Raw genomic sequence first — 18037 nt, 5'->3', positions numbered from 1 at the left:
GGGGGGGATAGCGCATGCCCTGATATCAGAGTATCTGGGTTCGGCCCCAGCTCCACAATTTACTAGGTGTATTAACTCTGACTAGACTTCCTCCCTGAGCCTGTGTTCTCAACTATAAAATGGGGGTAAAGGTTACCCCTGACAGACTTGTGGTCAGGTTAAGGAGCTCTTCAGCCAATGACTTCTGCTATTCAGTGCACTATAAACACTGCATTAAAACTACTACAGGAAAAAATTTAAAATGTAGGGCCATGGTTTCACTCCAGAAGACCTGAATCTGACAGTCTAAAGTCAAGCCTCAAAATCTGTTCTTTTCCCTACATTTCCAGGTGACTGTGATACGTGAGCACTTCTGGGAATCTGCACCAGAATGAGAATGCTTTTAGGACAGGACCTATGCCCAAACCTTCCTTCCACCCTCCATATAGGACACAGATGTTCAGTTATGTTCATTCACTCACCGACAGTTATTTATTTAGGGCCTACCATGGCTGGCACTGAGGTGACAGAAACAAAGCAGATAGTGTCCTCTCCTTTGGAAAGCTTATTTTCAGGATGAGATGCAGACAACAAATAAACAAACAGCTAAATACATAGTACATCAAATGGGAATAGAGGCCAAAGAGAAAAATGAAGTAGGGAGAGGGATAGAAAATGTCATTCCGATGGGCAGGTGGTGCTCTTTCATTTAAGCCAGTTAAGGAAGGCCTCTTTAAAGCAGAGACCAGTAGGATGTGAAGGCAGAGGCCATGAGTGTATCTGGGAAAGAACATTTCAGGCAGAGGGATCAACAGGGCTTAAATAAGGAAGAGCAACTCAGCTTGTGGGGAGTGAATGGATGGGAAGTCCAAAAGGACCAGAAAGGTGGTGGCAAGATCATGGAGACCTTGTAAACCACTGTCATGACTTGGGCTTTACACTGAGTAAAACAGAGGGTGTTTCAGCAAAGTAATTGTTCATTATCAGTCCTCTTCTTACTAGTCTATCAGCATCATTTGATACAGTAAATTGCTTTCCTCTTCTTGAAATATTTTCTTCCTCTCCTTCTAGGACACAATTCTCTCTTCAGTCTTTTCACACTTTCTCCAACCTCGCTAGTTATCACTTTGCCTTTCTCAGGGAGTCTTCCTTATCTACCCAACTTTTAAACTCTGGAGAGCTCCAGGGCTGTGCTTGAACAACTTGCTGTTATCTAACTAGACAAATGCCCTATATGATCTCATCCAGCGGGATGGCTTACATTTATATCTTTAGTTCAGACCTTCCCTCTGAACTTCATTTGGACTGACATATCCAATGATCTGGCTTACGTTTTAATAGAATCACTTCAGTTGTTAAAGTAAGAACACTGCCTTGTGGGAGGGAAGCTTTTCTAATAAACCATGAAAGAAATGATGGTAGCTGGAAACAGGGTGATAGCAACTGAATGTGTTAAGAAGGGGTTGAATTCAAGCCATTGTTTGAAGATAAATATGATAGAGTTTGCTGATGGATTCAAGTAAAGTATGATACTAAGATTTAGGCCTAAGGAACCAAAAGGTGGAATAGCTATTTTTGACACGGAGAGGTTAGTAGTAGTAGTGGTAGGAGTGCTGGTGGTGGTGATGGTGGTGGTGGTTTGGGGAAGGCAGGTGGAGATCTGAAAGAGATGGTGTTATGGATTGAACTGTTCCCCCCAAAATCCACATATTGAAGCCCTAACCCCCAATGTGATGGTATTTAGAGATGGAGCTTTGGGGAGGTAATTAGGTTTCGATGAGTCTTGAGAATGGGGTTATCCTTTCTTCCTCTCTCTCCTCCCTGTGATGACACAGCAAGAAGGCAGCTCTCCGAAAGCCAGAAGAGCACTCTTACTAGACCCAACCATGCTGGCACTCTGATCCCAGACTTCTAGCCTCCAGAATTGAGGGAAACGAATGCCTATTGTGTAAGCCACCTAGTCTGTGGTATTCTGTAATAGCAGCCCAAGTAGATTAAGACAGAGAGGATTCCAGAATGTAGTTCAAGAAGGAGGGAGAAATCAATTGTGTCAATGCCACTAAGTGCATGAGTAAAAGGAGGACCAAGAACTGACAAGTATATGTCAGGCACCATGGAAGCCATCCGCGAACGTGATCAGAGCTATAGCAAAGGGGCAAAAACAAGCTTCAATGGAATGGGTTCAAGAAAGCCTGGGGAGGAAGGAACGGAACCAATGAGCACAGAAAGTATTTTTTGTATAAATACATGAAAATGTCTCTGCATATTATAGCAGTTTGGTTTAATTAAAAATCATGAAAATCTTCTGTTTATTACAACAAGCCCAGGGCTGTACGTGTGGGCATCTGAGCACCATTGCCTTTCTTTTTTTTCAATTTGGATATAAATACAAAATTCCAAATGACACAAATCAATAAGCATTTAGTGGTCAGGAAATAAAACCACTATTTCCTACCAAAGACAAATTTGCACAAGTGTGAATTTCACTATAGAATACATTCTAAAAGTTTTCTCAATGAAAACCAGAAAAGGTTCTACCCACAAGCATTACTATCCTACTTTTTTGGGACTTGTGACCACAAATTTAAGAGTATTTTTCTGTAAGAGATTTTCCAGAAATAAGCAACACATTTTGAAACCAGAATATCTTTCCAGTTTCCTAAGACCTAGCAATATTAAACACCGCCTTCCCCCCCCCCCAGCACACACAGAAACTGGCAAGAAATCGAAAGTTCCCATTGAAAACTATGCTAGCCTCTACTAAAAGACCAAGACATGACATGTTTATAATAGGAACTGTGGTTTTAAAGACTTCTATATAATACCTCTTTTTTATAATCATCCCAATTCAGTTCTCTGCCCATCAGTTCAACAATCCTGGGTAGGGCTTCCTCTGCTGCCTGGACATTTAGGAAGGCCAGGCGAGTCCGCCGTGAAATCATGTCCACTGCCGTGCAGGCATATTCTTTAATCCCATATTTCACCTAAGTTGAAATTAAAGCAGAATTATTAGTGTGGGCCTTTTCTTAAAAAGAAGAAATAAAATTTCGCTTAAAAAAAATTCACGCTTAGGGAAAGTGACATTGTTCTTTGTATACTCCCATTCTCTACTAGGCATGAGACAAATAATGATGTCATACAAGTTCCCAGCCCACCTGCCAAAGAAGGTTTGTAAATTGGGACAAAATGGAAAAGAGCTGATGCCTTCTCCCTGACCTGACCCTGGCACAAACATGCAAACTGCATCGTTTCTCATTTACCGTCCACAGTAAATCACTTACCACTTTGCTTATACATAAGACGAATGTTAATTTACATAGCCAAGTACGCAAAGAACAAGTATGAAAAAGTATGGTCTCATCTCTCTAGGCTGTCCAGAGTTTTCTGTCTCACAGTGTGCAGATGACAGAGGGCTTGCGGTCAATCAACAAGCAAAGGCTTACTGGACATTCGTGCTTTAAAGTACAATGAATCATAAAGACATATAAAGCATGGTCTCTGGTTTCACAAAACGTAGAAACTTGATGAGAAACAAAGCTTCTATCTTTGGAAAGTTAAGTGCAAACCTAGATATGTCATCAGCCAGGGCGTGAGTGGTATAAACTTGAAGAGCTACAAATTTACAAAAGAGGCAAACAACTGTGAAGTCACCAGACTTGGGATAGCTCTGTGGAGGAGGAAGAAATAACGGATTTTCTATTAATATCATTACCACTGTCAATATCACTTCAGAATCAACACTTAGATTTATAAATGAAGGGATCTGGGCTGAGCAAACGTTCTGCTAAAGGCTTTGGCTGGCAAACGGGCATGAAAACTTAGCTAGATATAATTTTTAAAGACAACGACAAAGGAACAGGTGACCAGCATCCCACAGCAGATAGGAAATTCCCGCGTAGCCGTTCACATACCTCTGCTTCAATGTATGGAAATTCTGACACAAGACGCACTCCCACGATGGGCCACCTTTTTCCAGTTACGCTTGCCATTTTGGCCACCTCAAAAGCCTTGTCACCGTAAGTGGCGGCAAGATGCTGTGCCACCTAGGACAACGAAATCTACATTAGGCAGGTACTTTGAATATCAATACCTTCTAGGCACGAAGCAAAAAAAGGCACACGCTTATCCTGTCAGTTTTTCACAGCCCGTAACTAATAGTTCCAGGAGGGTATTAGATTTTGATTTTGTGGGAGGAAACCACTTGGGCTCTGAATGCTTAGGCCAGCACTAAGTCGGCCACGCATGTATCACTGTATCAGTGACTGATGAAGCTCTGCTTCACTCTGCCCCCAATGTCACTTCTGAAGAACAGCCTTCCTGAGGCTCGAGACAGAAAGAATGTGGATGATACTCTGTCTGCAGAGAACAAACCAAACCAACCCCAGACTTTAAAATAGAAACTAGTATGTGCATTGCTTTCTAGGCAAATGAAGAGAAGTATGATCAGCTTTTGTCCTCAGTTCGCTTCCACAGCATGCAGACAGAAACAAACCCGGCAAAAGGAAATTCTAAATCAGGGAGGCCTCCCGGTTGCCAGTTCTGTGCGAGGCAAGAGTGAGATGAGGTGAAGAACAGGACGATGCGCGCCCACCTCACTTTCAAGCCCGTAATCCTGGACAAGCCTAATGTAGAGGGTGGGGCTCCAATCTCTGCCCCCTTGAAGGAAAAGCCCAACTGTTCTGCTTGGTCCCGCTTTCAAATTGTGAGCCTTGATAGCAGCATTTATGGTATCTTCTGCCATAGAGCGATACGTCGTCCACTTGCCACCTACAAATAATTAGATAAATAATTCATTAGGTTACCACTCCTTGTTTTTCTTAAAATGATCCATTTGCCAACTGATTCATAACACAATTCACCTGTCGTTTATAACAAATAGGGCAAAGCAATGTGTAAGACTTTACTCAGAATCATCAAAAACATTCCCTGTTCATTAGCATCAGGAGAGATTCTGGTGGGACGGTGTAACTCAGGGTCCTGTCTAAAGCACACCCGAAACACGAGGTAATATAAAGCACCTGCTATAGTGATGAGGCCACTGTCACTGATATCCACGACGTGATTTCGGGAGATGGACTGAGTATCTGCAGACTTGGGATCTGTGACAAGGGGGCGGATACCACTCCATGCTGCCAGGACGTCCCCTCTTCTCACTGGGAAGAATCAATGGGAAGGGTTGAGAGGATTACTTAAAGATATTTCAACAAAAACTCTCTGAAACAGTTAATAAGCAGGAGAGAATTCAGTAAAGGAATACATGAATATGGGCTTTGAAAGAGAGAAGAAGCCCTGACATATAACAACCGAGTGGATAAGTACAACAAAAACTCAAAGAATTATTTGGTTACAAAGATAATCTGCATGAAAAAAAAAAAAAAAGCAAATAACATGAAAATCACTGACACTGATTCCTACCAAAAGAGGAAACAAAAGAAACATGTTAGCAGCCCTCAGATGGAAGGATCTAGAATAGTTGGAAGGAACAGCAACAACAAAGTAGAAACAAAACAAAGACAAACGGATAGATTTGTGACTTGTTACATTTCCTCCTAGAATAAACCTAGCCCTCTCTCCTCAAGAAAGACAAAGACCCTCACTAAACAAACAAGCCCGAAACAGGGTATTTTCTCCCCTCATCAACGCTACCCTCTTATTGAGCATTTATAGTAGGCCTAGGCTTGTCAAAGCACTTGACATACACATTTCATCTCATTTAATCTCACAAAGACTCATAGCATCAGTAATTATTATTCTTACCATAGAAATGAGAATAAAGAACCTGAAAAAGTTTAACCACCCAGCCCAAAGCAACCATCTTATAAACGCTAGAAGAGCATCAGAACCCAGTTCTTCCCGATTATAAAGTTCATATTCTTAGACAATCTCTCCCCCCCGCCCCGCCCCTTATCCCATTATCCCTATACCTGCCTCAGAAATAGGCATACTGACTCCTCCCAGTTTGGGCGCACCATACTTCTATTACAGTGTATGGAAGGCCTTTGAATATTCCAGATCCCATGAAATTTCTCTTACACTCTGTCAGAATACAATTACCTCTGTATACCAAGAACCGCTGGACTTCACAATAGAATGAGACAGCTGTTGCCCAGCACTCATTACTGACCTAAAGACGGCTAGGGAGAGTAGCCTCGTTGTGGTTCTGGTGTACCAGGAGGGCCAAGGGCAAGACCCGAGGGCAGAGTTTTCAGAATCTACTCTTCTTTATCCAAATCAGCTTCAGGAATGGCTTAGTCCTTTTCTTCTCCACTCTCCACATCAAGGAGCTGACCACATGCACCCACCCAAGAGTTGCCAAATGATGTAGATGAGGAGGAGGTGAATGCTTACCTGGTCCTGCTGCCCTTACTTTCAGAGATCAGCTAGTCTATGCCTGGATAACAGAGAAGTAAGAGCAAGTTTGCTCTGACCACACTTGGAATCAGCTCCTCCTTCGTCTTATTCCCAGCCACGCCCCTTACTGATGAAAAGTTGACTGTCTTTAAAACATCAAGACAATGGGAAAATTGGATATCCACATGCAGAAGGATTAGCTCAAAGTGGATCAAAGACCTATATATAAAAGCTAAAACTATAAAACATTTAGAAAAAAACATAGGGGAAAATCCACATGACGTTGGGTTTGGCAATGATTTCCTGTATATGATACCAGAGGCACAGGCTACTAAAGAAAAAAAAAGATAAAATGGACTCCTCAAAATTAAAAACTTTTGTGCATCAAAAGACATTAACAACGGAATGAAAAGGCAACCCATGTAGTAGGAAAAAATATTTGTAAATTATATCTCTGACAAGGAGTTAGTATCCGGAATACATAAGAACTCTTAAAACTCAGTAACTAAAAAAGACAACCTCATTGAAAAATGGGCAAAGGCTTTTAAAAGATATTCCTCCAAAAAAGATATACAAATGGCCAATAAGCACATAAAATAATGCTCAATATCACTAACCATTAGAAAAATGCAGATGAAAACCACAATGAGATACCCCTTCATATCCATTACGATGATTATTATAAAAAGCAAAAAAAAAAAAAAAAAAAAAAAACCAAACACACAACAGAAAAAAAAGCAAACGTTGGTGAGGATGTGGAGCAATTGGGATAGCCTTATGCACTGCTGATGGGAGAGTAATATGATGCAGCCGCTATTGATAAGTGCATGGCAGTTTCTCAAAAATTCAACATAGAATTACCATATTATCTAGCAATGACAATTCTGGGTACATACACCCCAAAGAACTGAAAGTACAAAAAATTTGTACACTCCCATGTTCACGGCAGCATCATTCATAACAGCCAAAATATGGAAATAACCCAAGCGACCACTGATAGATGACTGGCTAAACAACATGTGGTCTATACATACAATGGAATAGTATTCAGCTTTGAAAGGTAAAGAAATTCTGACACATCCTACCTTGAAGACATTATGGTAAGTAAAATAAATCATTCACAAAAGGACAAATATTGTATGGTTCCATTTATGTGAGATACCTAGAGTCGTTAAATTCATAGTGACAGTAAGCAGAATGGTGATTGCCAGGGGGTAGGGGGGTTGGGTATGGGAGGTTAGTGCTTACTGAAGGGACAGAGTTGAGAAGAACAAAAAAGGTTTGGAGATGGATAGTGGTGATGGTTGCACAAAAATGTGAATATATTTAATGCCACAGAACTGTATGCTTAAAAATGGTCAAAATGACAAAATGATAAAAATTAAAAAAAAATTAAAAATTAAAAATTGACATATTTCAAGTCTCAGAAAATTAAGGAAATATTTTACATGTAAGACATAAATATCAGGACCCTTACCAGCCCATACCATGCCCAAACTTCATTCGAATTAAAATATCTCATTCAGCGTTTTGTGAGCAGTGGACAGTGTGGATTTCAGATCCCACTCAGTCCTTGGGAGTGCGCCCTGGTACAGTGAACCTCTGGTGTTTATGCACGGCACCACCTGAAAAGTATCTAGAAAATATCTAGCAGACTCTATGGAAAGAGTCACAAACACTCTTCAAAGGACTATAAAAGTCCAAAAAAATTGTTTTAAAAGTTGCCTAACCAAGTACAGGGGAAAGACTCTGAAAACAAATAATATTGAACGACAGATAATCTCTCCTTCTTGACCTCAAATAAAAAAAAATAGATTTCTGGTAAAGATAAATTCATCTAAGGTAAATTTGGCATATTTTAATATAGCTCCTTGAGGGCCCTACTCTTAACATGACACACGTCTGCAGTGTGTTTAATCAAATCCATATCTCAACACCGCCTCAGAAGCACAGAAGAGGAAACACCGAGGGCTGGTGCAGAAAGCTGAGGGTGTCCAGTCTCGCTAACTGGAGACCCACAGAGTCTCAATGCTGAGGTTTCATTTCTAAACCTGCCCTTCTGATATGTGCCTTCTCTTAATTAGGTTTATCCTGATGGCTTCCATGGAATAAGGGTGAATTCTTGCTTCACGCAATTCCACAAAAGTCTTGTGAAACGTCCACACGAATCATGCAATGTTTTAATCTGTACAAAAAACCTAACTAGGAAATTACCACTATTTTCCATTAGAGTTCAAATAGCCCTCTGAGTCAAAAATAAAACTTAGCCAACCACATAGAACGTCACTGTGGTCACCACAGTCTGCAGAGCGTGTCTGTGAAATTCCTTAGGTAGCCACACTGATCAGGAATTTGGCTTCGACTCTTAAAGCCCTCTGACTGATTTTAAAATTATTTGATGGAAAATGAGACTCTCTAGAGTAAATCTGAAGCATATGCAAATAGTCTCTGTGGCGAATGCTTTACCTCTTCTGGTATAACAGGCAGAAAAACACATCTGCAAAATTGTGTTGTCTACAACAAAAAGACCAAACTAAAATAGCTGAGGTTTCCCTTCACAGGGGAATATTAAATAAAACATTATGTATACTGATACCAGTTTTAATCCTTACTCTGGACATTGATACTCAAAAAAGAAAAGAAAACACTACCAAGAAGAGTTTATAATGTGCTAGGAAACTTCATTGATTTTATATTTTAGCATTCAGCTCTTTAACACAGAATTATGTCAGATGAATGTTGGGATTAAATTTATCTAAAAGGATACACGTCAGGATAATCAAAGTTTAAATCATCTTTAAAATATGAATCAGTCTTTCTGGTCTGCAGGATTTTTATGTTATTAGACCAGAGGGTGGTTGGATCAGGTTATCTATCAGTTTTCTCCCAACCTTAAGATTTAATGATTTTTGTGGATTATTCAAAATGCTATTTCCTGCTGAGGGATATAGTGCTTGCACCTCTCCACCCCTGGAATTAAGTAATGACTGGTCAGGGCATAGGCATAATCTATGTCCATAGGGCAGAGCATAGCTAAGCACATAAAACATGAATTCTAACCTCTTGTATAAAAGACAGCAACCAACTGAACTAACATGTTTCTCTCCTTATCACCTATTCACCCACAGTGGAAACCTTGCACACTGTTAAACAAACCCTAATTAAAGTTCTTTGAAGAAAGAGATTCCAAAGCAGTAGACAGAATAGAGAATCGTTAAGCTATCTTTTAATTCTGCCTGAAACTGCTGCAGCTGCGTTGGCCGGAAACCAACCCAGGTTGAAGCCACTTTGGAGGGTGACAGAGTGAAATAAGGACCGTGTACCTTAGACATTGCAGAATCACTGAATTTCTCACCTCTTGAGCCTCCTTATATCTGGAGGGTTTTGTTTCTGTTTTTGTTGTTTTTTTTTACGAGACATTTATTTTATAAAAAAAAAATACAAACTAAATGACTCTCTTAAATCGAGTATTTCCTTCTCTAAAAGTGTGTATAAATGCATCTCGATTCCATAGAGCGGCACTGTTCCATAGACTTTTCTGCAGTGCTGGAAATGCTCTACCTCTCACTGTCCAATGCACTAGCCACTAGCTGCACGAGCCTATGAAGCACTTGAAATGTGGTTCATGTGACTGAGGAACTGAATTTCAAATTTTATTTAATTTTAACTAATTAAAAATGAAAAAGCCACACAACATGCACATGCACAGGCTATCATATTACACAAAGCAGCTCTAGAATAAAAATCCCCAAGCAGTGGATCTCACACTTGCCCTGGTGGATCATCAAGCCGGGTACTTCCCACCATGGCGCCCTTACCCACATCTCTAATTGAGCATCCTTTCAGTGAAATTTGACCGTATTTCCTTTGCTCATGAGAATACAATCTGCTGTAATAGCATGCTTCCCCCCAAATACTTTACTGTCCTAACATGTTCCATATTTATCATTTCAAAGTATCCTCCTCTCCAACTAATCTCATGAGTTCCAAGAAATAAAAGATATTTTTACCAAATTAAGTACTGAAAAGTACTAAATTAAGTACCAACTTTTACTAAATTAAATACTGAAGTATTTACTAAACTAAGTACTACCCTCAAGTTCTTAAACAGAAATCACTCCTAGGGTTCAGGTTGTAGCCAAGAGCACGCAGTGGACATCACCTACTTTAAATTCTCCAAGGTATAATATGTGAAGAAAATCACTCAAGTCAAGGCTTTTATGCTTCAGAGCTCAAAAATTCATCTTGATTTTTCTGGTTCTCATACGGCCAAGATAGCTAAACCAGGTTTCATTACTGTTTCATTTTTCTCACCGTGTTCAAAGTCTTTAGCAATGTCAATTCTAATATTTCTCAACACCCCAAATCCTACATCAAGTAGGGGTTTTGTATAGTGATCAATAAATATGAAGTGGCCTATTAAAACATTCTCTGAACTTTTTTGTATCAAACAAGAACAGCCTACATTACAAAATCAAAAGCAATATTTGGGCCTCTGAGCCAGTATCCCAGGCTTTGTACAAAGTATCTAATCTATATATTTGAACAATTGGATATTCTCTTTTAACATAAATAAATGCTTTAATAAAACAAGATGACAGGAAACAACACTACCACGGGAGTTGAGGGAAGTCCTCATTAAACACCATTTATTAGAACGGCTCACCCAGAGGGCACCCAGTTGACTATTTAAGTGCCAAATGCCCAGATGTTTAAAAACCCATGTGAGCACCTCTACAGTGTATAAAAATACTTGGCAATATTTTCAAAAAGGTAGTCCTTTTACCATCATGTTCAAGGATTATTTTTGTTGCAATCCCAATAAATAACTCATTCCAGTTTTGGAGTATATAATATATAAAGAGTAAAATATTAATAATACAGCTGAATAGACATTTTCCACAGCTGGTTGAAAAAACTAAGTGCTGTGTAATTGTTTCAAATTATAATGAATATTTTTACTCTTAACACCTTGGCAAGACAAGTGTTTGTTTTAAAAATTAATAGAAAATGAAGCCCACAGGAAGTGACAATTAAGAGCTCGATGTGCGGTTTTGCTTCACATGAGTTATTTAGCCATACGTTTTGGGGTGTTCTTTCTCATGTTTGCCACTTTCAGAAAATCAATAAAAAGCATGTGAAAATACCTAAATGAGCACAGGGGAAATAGTGTCAGAAATCAATACTTCTCTACCAGCATGTTTAACCTGCTGAAATGAAGTGTTAATCACAGAAATAAGATACCATATTACATTTATAAACTAATGAAACTAGAAAAAGCAAAGCGTGTGACACTATAATTAAACAGCTGGAAGACATCCAAGCCTGTGTAAGTTGATAACCCTGGTACAATCTCTGGCAGTGAAAAGGCAGGTCTGCAGTGAGTTGATACGGCCAGCCCGGTTGTTAATTGAATAACAGGCAATCTATAAACACTACTAATTGCATATGTGAAAACCTGTGTACAACTCAAGACGCTGCCTAGAGAAACACTCCAGAAAAACTACCTGGATAAAGCACTCAGCAAATCTTCTGTCTCTCTCAATCCCTTTAAGTCATAGCTTAGTTTCACCACTGCAGCCTTCTGATTAACCTCTACCCGGCAGACTTAATGATACATTTTTCAAAAGATCATTTTTCTTCCGAACCCGATACACACCACACAACTATCAATTACCCATTTCAGAAAAGAACAAACAAGTAATCTAGAAAATTCAGCCTGTGAATGGAAAGCTTTCTAAATCGTAAAAGAAGACATGGTCTTATTCCCAACAGGCAAAATGCTTTTCAGAATGGTTCCGACGCGTTTTGCAGAAGTGTGGCAGCTGCTGAGAACAGCATGGAGTGTTAAGATTTGACACTTTTTTTTCTTCCTTAAGGATATAGCCATTTGGGGAGGCTCAGAAACTGTTGTCAGAATTTTACTTATTCATCCATTTAATAAATCCTTTTAAAATGATTATGTCAACCCTGGTGAATGCAAAACATTTCAAAACTATTGCTCTAGGACCTAAACAAACTTTATTTTTTTTAATCTGCAGAGAAGGCTGCTTGGCCCAAGGGATTAGTTATGAGATAGGAAACCTCCTCTAGTTTAACATTCAAATCCAAATGAGGCCGGTCCAGAGCAAAGGTCATTATCATTCAACAAGCGTCTAGCAGCTTCCAGGAAATGAATTGACGGACTTAATCCACTCCCTGGTGGATATACTATCACATCATAAAACCTGGAACTACCAGTCAGAGTAGCATGTGGTACTCAGAAGCACATGTACTGCGGCTAGCCTGACTTGTCCTCATCCTGGCTCCGACACGCACAAACGTGGGCAAGAAGCTTGCAGTCATGGGGCCTCTGTCTCGACGTCTATGAAGTGGGAATTGCAAAATACACCTGGTAAGGTTGTCATGAGGAACCAAAGAGATGATATAGGCAATATGCTCCGTAGAGTGTCTAGCCTAAAAATTGCTCAGTAATTGTAGAGTTTTCGAAAACAAAGCATGTATTACCCATTACAGACACGTGGAAGGACTGAAAGATGGGCTGCACCAGGCTACAGTCAGAGAAGTGAGTAGGGCCTGAAGCTGACTTTCTCTCTACATTTCATCATAATGGAAGAGAAATCGGGTTACACCAAAATTCCTTGGAAAAAATATAAATTTAAACGTCTCCACTTTAAGATTCAGACATACAGTAGCAAACTGCATTCTTCCAAGACTGAGGGTAACTCCTCAAATCTGAGGCCTTTGGTCAACTAGAAACACAAATAAATTAAAAAAAAAACTATAAGGAATCATTATTAATTAGTTGATTAATTAGTTGTTTTAAAAAGAGCAAGCTGAAGTAGCAAAGGTGTGATAGTGTGCGCAGGGAAACGAATGAAGTACATGGAAGAGCTGTCACCTCTGCTTTTACCCCAGATATTTGGTCCCCAGGGAATTCTTAATCCCAAGAGTCCCTGGACTGCTAGGAGACAGGCCTGATTTATAGTGTTTAGATATGAACTTTGGCCACTTTAACCAAAAATCAAAATTGGCAAAAAAACCCCACAAACAAACAAACGCTTTGCCAGGTTTACCCATCAACCTGACTACCAAAAGGCATGTGAACTGACAAGACTTTTATGGACCAACCCGGTCCCAGCAGGTATTGATAAGTCTCCTGTGCACTCACAGGCAGAATACAAGTGAGGAAGGGGTGCAGGCTTCCGTGCCTGCTACAGCCCAAGGCTCATTTCACTGGTGGAAATCCCCACCTACGATATGGGCCCAGCGGCCTTTTGGAACCTATACCTGTTTCCAGCACATCCAGCCTCTCAGCACATATAAGCAGTTAGATTTCTCATCTTACTGCTTTTGAACTTTAAGAATTTGGAAACTGTCAAGATAGAGCTCTCTGCTCTTGAATTAATTTTACTTCTTGCTCCAACAATCTAAACTTCCTGCTCGTAGGGCCCAATATAAACCCACTTTTAACAAATATCATACTCAGGCAAATGAGAAACAAAGCAGGATTCATTAACAATAATCAATACATTAAAGTATAATCATATACAGATGAAGCTCCTCTTAGATTTCAAAAGGAAAAAAAAGTATCCAGCTAAAATCGCATTGCATTTTCAGGATTGAAATGCAGATATTAAACAAGGCATGACAATTTCCCAAATAACCCTATGTGAGGGCGTGTCTGAGAGAGACAGTATAAACATTACCAACATAGATCTCAGTTCCACATAGTTAATACCTTTGTACCATTAATGTAGATACCCAAAGAGACTTTACTCAAAATGAAATTACATCTATTACTTGAAATCAGAAGGTACTAAAACTATACAGTATGGATTGTTCAATTAAACTAGGAGAGTCCTCGGGACCATTTTTTTAAAGCAGTTTGTTTATTTGCAAATGTGTGATCACAAGATGACAAAAAATCCTTTAGGGAAAAAGGATTCATAGATTTTAGTGAGTCACATCAAGAAGAAAATTGTGTCTCTGCATGTCGTCCACTGAAGCCAACATTCCAGAAGATTCCTGATATAAATAGATGAAGACCATTTTTCAAAAATCTTAAAATTGCTATCTTAATATAGAAAGATTTTCGAACTGCTACCCACATCAAAAACCCTGAAAGCACCTATTACTAATTCATTTTAATTCAAAACAATTATGAGTAGCATACCAGATAGACAACAAGCTCGGTAGCTGAATAAAGAACCCTCCAGGAGCTCCAAGTGAGACTATATCTTAGACGCTTACCTGTAATAGAACGTTGCAATACGCTAGACCAACGTCCTACCGAAGTACAAAGGATAATGACAGGTGGTTTCTGAACTGGAAACAGTATTTTGTCAAGATGAGAAGTTGGGGGAAAGGGCATCCCAGAGCGAAGTTTTATCCTAAACAAAGCATGAGGTTGAAAATGCACGAACTGATTTGGGAATGACAAGACTATAAAATGCATCAAGGTGGAGTGGTGGAATATAAAGCTGCAAAGACAAGTCGTGACAGCCTTAGAGTCCATGCGAGACAGTTTAGAATTTCTCCTAAAGTCAGTGAGGAGACATCCAAGGGATATTCTTGAGCCAGGAGGTGATGATGAGAATTGTGTTTTGGAAGGAGGGTACCGATGGAAGTGTCAGACTGGGGGGGGCAGAGGGACCTGACCTCTGGAAGCCAGTTAGAAGGCCCATGTAACTGCTCGAGTGAGAAGTGATGCAGATGTGACCAGGACGATGAAGTGAGAGGGGATTTATATGATACTTCGGAGTGAGCATAGATAGGAACTAGACTGGATGTGGAAAGAGAAGGATCACCAAAGATGAGCATGCCATTTCTAGCTGGCATGACTGGGTGGTGAGGCTATTAACCGAGGCAAGAAATACAGAAGGATAATGTTGGAAAACTTCTGAAACTAGCCAGGGTAAAAGAATATTCGTTATATACACACAGTGGAGAAAATACTATGACATCCAAACTAAAAGTACAGTATGCCCAGGTTAGCATGGAAAAGACATAAACTTTGGCTTTTTCAATTTAGAAAGCATACTTACCCTTCTTAGCTAAATCCACTGTCAACACTCTATTTTTCATATAGTAAAGCTCACTAAGCTTCTTAGACTATATATCTACATCCTCTCATTTCTTTGATTAATTATATCCTATGGATATCCTGTATCTGTAAATCAGATCTTCCTAAACTCTAGAAATTAAATCCCGATGCAAACATTTCATTCTCTTCTCAGAGAGCATGTGTGTTTGGAGCTCATGCATGGCTCACGCACAGCCATTAGAAACTACCAGAACGGGCTTGTACGAGTTTCATGTGAACGCAGAAAGTAGAGAGGAACAAAGGCAACTTCTTCCCACTGTGTTCTAATTTGGGCCCCATAAATCTTACAGAAGAAGGGGTCAGTACAGAAGAGGTAGAGCAGGCCAGGTGGGAAGAGGAGTCAGACTGGGGATTGTGGCAGTTACCAGCGAGAGCTAGGATGGGCTGGGAGGTATAAAAGAAGGAAAACAAACTCAGAGGAATGTGTCAGTTACCTTCAACATCACAACTCAGGTAGTTACGCACTTCATTCAAAATGAAATTGATATCTTCTTCCGAAGGAATGGGATGGTGTGTGACATCAGTTGGAGTGTCAGTAGTGCCAGCTATAGTCATCTTTTGCCAGGGTAAGAAGAAGATCACTCGCCCATCACTGGTTGCTGGGTCAAGAAGTCCCATGCTCTCGGGGCTGAAGTGAAAAGAAGCGTTATACATTTCTGAAATTAGCAGAAGTTTAGTCCTTCATCTGCGTTCTAAAAACTACTTTATTCACTAACTGTCATATAAGCAAACAAGAAACACATGAATTGTTACTTTTACTGTCAATGCTTTGCCCTAGAAATTCCCAAAAGAAAATAATAATTTTGGTAACAAGGAAGAATGGAGCAAGCATGATAATAAAATTCACAGCAGAACCAACCCTCCCCATTTCAACAACGCAAGCTTAATTAAGAAAGTGGACTTCGCCTTCCAATTGTTTGGGGTTTTATATTCCTTGGACCATTCACATCAGATAATGTCAGTGGGATAAATGTCTCTAATTCCTTTTATGATGGTCAGTTAAGGAGAGCTCTTCAACCTTTTTTCAAGTCTATGAAAAGTATTTTCCTGGGACATTTGACATTTGACACATCTTTCAGCATAAGGTCTCAGAAGTACATGAGAAAAGCCAGGGGTCTAAGTTTCTAGAAACTAAAATGTAATCAAAAAGTTCTTTACTCCTTTGTAACCTAGATGGACTTACACCACTTCACCAAATATGAGATTTCTCACTTTACTTCAATTTTATAGAAACCTCAAGAAGTGCATCAATGAGAAAAGGGCTCAGTTTTCTCCTACTACCTAAATAACAATGCATCAGGACAAGGTCAAAAGGAGAGGGATATCTTAGCAATGACAATCTTTAAACAGATGTACGAGGCTAAGGTATTATGCTATTAAATCAAAGTTCAAGGATGACTCTTTGGACAGATTACATAAAATCTCCCAAAATATTAGTCAATAATTTTCACTAAACACATACTTAATATTCTAAAACTGAAGTATAAAACACACTTGAAATAATAGGCAGCTATAAATACATATTAACAAAACCTGTCCAATTCTGTCATTAAATCAGCAGAAACTGTTGTTTTAATATATTCATTAACAATTCAAAGAAATTTGGAGAAGTCGATAAGGGGTGGGACAATCTTGAAGTGTCATATTCAAATAGTCCCTACAAATCCTCAGCGACTGAATTCTCACAGCAAGCCAATGTTGACGGTATTTTCAGCTTCCATTAATGAAATTTCTTAAATAGAAAACACAATTCCATTTGGTTTAAATATATTTCAACAAGCCCCTCCTACACCCACGAATTTTAAAGGGCAACCAACTTTTTATGTTTATCATGCCCTTGAAAAAAATGTTTAAAAAAAAACTCCTATTGATTCAAATGTGTAAGGATGAGAGACTAAACTGCTTAAAAGCAAACCAAAATAATTATTTTATGAAAAAGAAACCTAGGAGCCCCTGGCTGGCTCCGTCAGTAGAACTCAGGACTCTGGATCTTGGGGTAGTGACTTAAACCTCACGTTGGGCATACAGCTTACTTAAAAAAATTAATAAGTTAAAAAATAAAGATCTATAAAATAACTTGTTTAAAAAAAAAGAAATCTATAGTCAGCTTAGCTGATGCATCTTCTTTATGTAAACCACGAGGAGTAAGAGTCTTTCTTTGCAAACACCCATCAGTCCCATGAAATGCTGCCATTTCCACACATCCTTTGTATAAAGAAACACTGTCTACAGCACACTTGAGAGACGTGGAGAGAGTGGGCCACAGTTCTATTTAGCATATGCAAAAAAGCACCATAGACGTGTGTGTCAATCATTTAAGCCTCCAGCTAAGATCTCATCTTCACTCAGGCTTACTTAAACAAAATAATTTTACTTTCATTTTTGTATATTGAAAACTACAAGGATACATTTTTTTTTTTTTTTTTTGCTTTGTGTTTGTCCTAAGATTCTCAAAAAAAATCTTAAACCAGTTAGTTACATATTTTGTAAGCAACTGATTTGATCCTGGGTTAATAGGCCCTTACATTAAATCAGTCACTTTGGGACTGGGAATTAACTCATTCAGAGTTCAAGCTTTCAATGTGATAAACGGTACCATGC

General features: G+C 39.2%; 1 protein-coding gene across 8 annotated transcripts in view; it reads right to left on the bottom strand.

Annotated features, from left to right (window-relative positions):
- GPD2 (glycerol-3-phosphate dehydrogenase 2) overlaps positions 1-18037 on the bottom strand; it is a 136634-nt gene that overhangs the window by 9627 nt on the left and 108970 nt on the right. For all 8 annotated transcript variants that reach the window (XM_026492770.4, XM_048214013.2, XM_057317861.1 and 5 more), the window contains 5 exons: positions 15871-16064; positions 4998-5132; positions 4571-4746; positions 3891-4022; positions 2805-2963 (listed from right to left, as the gene is read on the bottom strand). In XM_026492770.4, the coding sequence (XP_026348555.1) occupies positions 2805-2963; positions 3891-4022; positions 4571-4746; positions 4998-5132; positions 15871-16064 (796 nt within the window). The remainder of the gene's footprint in view (positions 1-2804; positions 2964-3890; positions 4023-4570; positions 4747-4997; positions 5133-15870; positions 16065-18037) is intronic.

The sequence above is a fragment of the Ursus arctos genome, unplaced genomic scaffold (genome assembly GCF_023065955.2).
Source record: "Ursus arctos isolate Adak ecotype North America unplaced genomic scaffold, UrsArc2.0 scaffold_1, whole genome shotgun sequence".
In the NCBI taxonomy this organism is placed as follows: Eukaryota; Metazoa; Chordata; class Mammalia; order Carnivora; family Ursidae; genus Ursus; species Ursus arctos.
Note: the sequence above shows the minus strand (reverse complement) of the source record. Positions and strands in the feature narration are given on the sequence as shown.